This window comes from Octopus bimaculoides, chromosome 19, assembly GCF_001194135.2.
Source record: "Octopus bimaculoides isolate UCB-OBI-ISO-001 chromosome 19, ASM119413v2, whole genome shotgun sequence".
Classification (NCBI taxonomy): Eukaryota; Metazoa; Mollusca; class Cephalopoda; order Octopoda; family Octopodidae; genus Octopus; species Octopus bimaculoides.
Window position 1 is genome coordinate 33,390,272 of NC_068999.1, and position 3,194 is coordinate 33,393,465.

General features: G+C 36.4%; 1 protein-coding gene across 35 annotated transcripts in view; it reads left to right on the plus strand.

The window, feature by feature from the left end:
- The window catches only part of LOC106870491 (fas apoptotic inhibitory molecule 1-like), a 130,554-nt gene extending 127,862 nt beyond the window's left edge, over positions 1-2,692 (plus strand). For all 35 annotated transcript variants that reach the window (XM_052974785.1, XM_052974786.1, XM_052974788.1 and 32 more), the window contains 2 exons: positions 420-469; positions 2,350-2,692. In XM_052974785.1, coding sequence (XP_052830745.1) covers positions 420-469; positions 2,350-2,490 — 191 coding nt within the window. In that variant the 3' untranslated portion in view covers positions 2,491-2,692. The remainder of the gene's footprint in view (positions 1-419; positions 470-2,349) is intronic.
- The last annotated feature ends 502 nt before the right edge of the window (positions 2,693-3,194 follow it).

Consider the following 3,194-nt stretch of genomic DNA (forward strand, 5'->3'; position numbering starts at 1 on the left):
GTGGACCCCCTACCTCTACCCGGAATTCATTGCTGTACTCATTTCCAACCCTCACCTTACTGGCAGCATCTCTGTACATGGCTCGCACAGCTCTCACTAACCATTCTTCTATCCCAAGTTTCCTCATTGACCACCAGATAAGGGATCGGGGGACCCTGTCAAAGGCTTTCTCCATGTCAACGAAAGCCAGGTACAGAGGTTTATCCTTGGCTAGGTATTTCTCCTGCAGCTGTCTTACTAGAAATAAGGCATCAGTAGTGCTTTTACCTGGCACGAACCCAAACTGCATCTCATCTAAATTGTATATATTTACAAATATCCAAATACGTACATTCTAGTCTTAGTTATCTTAGCTTGCACAAATATATATAAAATGGTTAAAGAGAACTGATTTATAATTCCAGTAATTTCCATTTCAGATTATGGCACTGGCTCAGTAAATTGTAATGGAGATTTCCTTAAAACAATTGTAAGTGTTTGAAAATTCTTTTATTAATACCATCGTAACTTGTTGACCTTTAAAACTGAAGTTTCACAATCATTAAATGTTAAAATATTATATTGCGTAACACATTAGATATTTGAAAAATGTTGATTATTACAAAGGAAGCCATAGTTGTGTAATTGAGAAGGTTGTTTCCCAATCTGTGGTCTTAGGTTCAGTTCCATTGCATGGCAGCTTGAGTAAGTGTCTTCCACTATAGCCCTTGTGAGTGTATTTGGTAGATGGAAACTGGAAGAAGCTTGTTGTATATATATATATATATATATATATATATATATATAGGCGCAGGTGTGGCTGTGCGCTAAGAAGCTTATTTCCCAACCACATGGTTCCAGATTCAGTGCCATTGTATGGCACTATAATCTCGAGCTGAGCAAAGCCTTGTGAGTGGATTTGGTCGATGGAAACTGAAAGAAGCCCGTCAAATATATATATATATATATGTATGTATGTATATATATTTATGTGTGTGTGTATCTTTGTGTTTGTATTTGTCTCTCCCCACCATCACTTGACAACCAATGTGTGGTATGTTTTTGTCCCCATAACTTAGCAGTTTGGCAAAAGAGACTGATAGAATAAGTACTAGGCTTACAAAGAATAAATCCTTGGATCGATTTCTTCTACTAAAACCCTTTAAGGTGGTGCTCTAGTATGACTGCAGTGAAATGACTAAACCATGTAAACGAATATATATATATATATATATATATATGCATGTATATATGTATGCATTTGGGTTTGAGTCTGTCCCCCACCACTGCTTGACAAACAGTGTTGGTTCGTCAATGTTCATAACTTAGCGCTTTGACAAAAAGGACTGATAGAATAAGTACTAGGTCTCAAAAAATAATACTGGGGTCAATTTGTTTGACTAAACCCTGCAGGGCTTAGTCCAATGACTAAAATAAGTAAAAGATAAAAGTGTTAACGTTTTAGAGGTTAAAATAAACATACAAATCATTACATGCTTACATTACTAGGTGATGATGATTCTGGTGGTGGTGGTGGTGGTGGTGATGAATATGATAGTGATAATTGTGATGATAGTGATGATGATAGCAATGAAAATGGTTGTAGTGCTAAGGGTGATCATTAACAAGATGATTAACCTTCAGAAAAATACCTTGTCGTATCCTGTTACATTTGTATGAAAACGAATAAAGAAGTCTGTTGTGATTTTTTATAAACAAAATTTTATTCTTTTTGTACACAAAATCAACAAATATTGTTGTGACTAAGAATGACAAAATGTCGAGAGAGTTTGAATGTTCTTGTTCTTGGTGTAATTGTAGTAGTAATTAAAAAGTTAGCTGCTGGTCATTGTGTTGCTGTTGTTGAACATGCATTCTGGTTGTTGTCAACTTGGGTCAACAACTATCCACATTTGTTTGCCATCTGTCTGCCATCTCATCTCTATCAGCTCTCAATGCTCTCTCAAAGCTCTCTATCAAGTAGTCAAGGTGTGCCTAATTTATACTGATGGTAAGGTTCAGAAAGCAGCATGCCAAAAGATGAAATTGTCCACACAAAGACAACATTGTAAGAAACCATTATTATTATGATTTTTTAATCCTGCGCTACATGATGGGGAAGGTTATGACAATATTGTTGGTAGTGATGGTGGTGGTAGTGGTGGTGGTGGTGATAATGATGTTTCTGGTGGTGGTGTTAGTGATAAATATGACTGTGATAATGTTGGTGACGGTTGTAGTGATTATAGTGATGATGATGATGACGATGATAATGATGACGATGATAATGATGATGTGGATAAGTTTGACGGTGGTGATGACAACAGTAATGGTGCTTTAATTAATTGTTCTATTTTATCTAAATTTCAGAGTGGCTTCAGCAAGGAAGGACCTCAGACCATCTTTCTTATTGGCACCCATGAGGCCTGTATACAGACAGTAACCAATGGTGTTAACAAGTATGGCTGCGTTCACACTCTCAAAGTCAATGGAGAGATTGTACCAGAATAGAACAGGTGCTGTTCTTACTGCCTCTCTCTTGGAGAGAGAGAAAGTGAGAGCAGTGAGAAGGAAGGGTAGAAATGAAAATATTGCGAATGAAGGATGGGGAAGTAGACAAAGCAAAAGAAAAGACAGGGGGGAGTGGGGGGAGAGAGATATAAAAAAAAGAAGAGAATAACTAGAAAAGAGGAGCCTAAAAGAGACAGTGATAGAGAAAGAAGAATTAGACAAAAATTAAGTTAAGCATGAGTGAGTGAGAGAGACAATGAGTGAATGAAAGAGTGACAGAGAAAGCCTGAGAAAAAGTAAAACTGAAATGGTTAGAAAGATATGTGAGAGAGGGAATGATCAACAGATAGACCAGTAGGTAGATAGACAAATGAACATGTGTATAGATGAATAGATAGACAGATGTAAAACCTGAAGCTGTCATTTGGAAGCTAGTTTTAAGAGTAACAATGGGAACATTTAGTGACTGGTAGGACTCAGTATTGAAAGTAGAATCAAATTTATAATATATGTCATGTTGATTGGGACTTCCAAGTTTTGCCTAAGGATTTATTCAATCAGAGGTTGAGCAAGCCATCAGGCAAGACTTAAAGTCTGACAGTGTGCAACAGAAAGACTGATAGGTACATAGATATTTAGTTACGTGTATAGATAAAGAGACAAATTCTTAATAAAACCAAAAAAACAGATAAACAAATTGTATG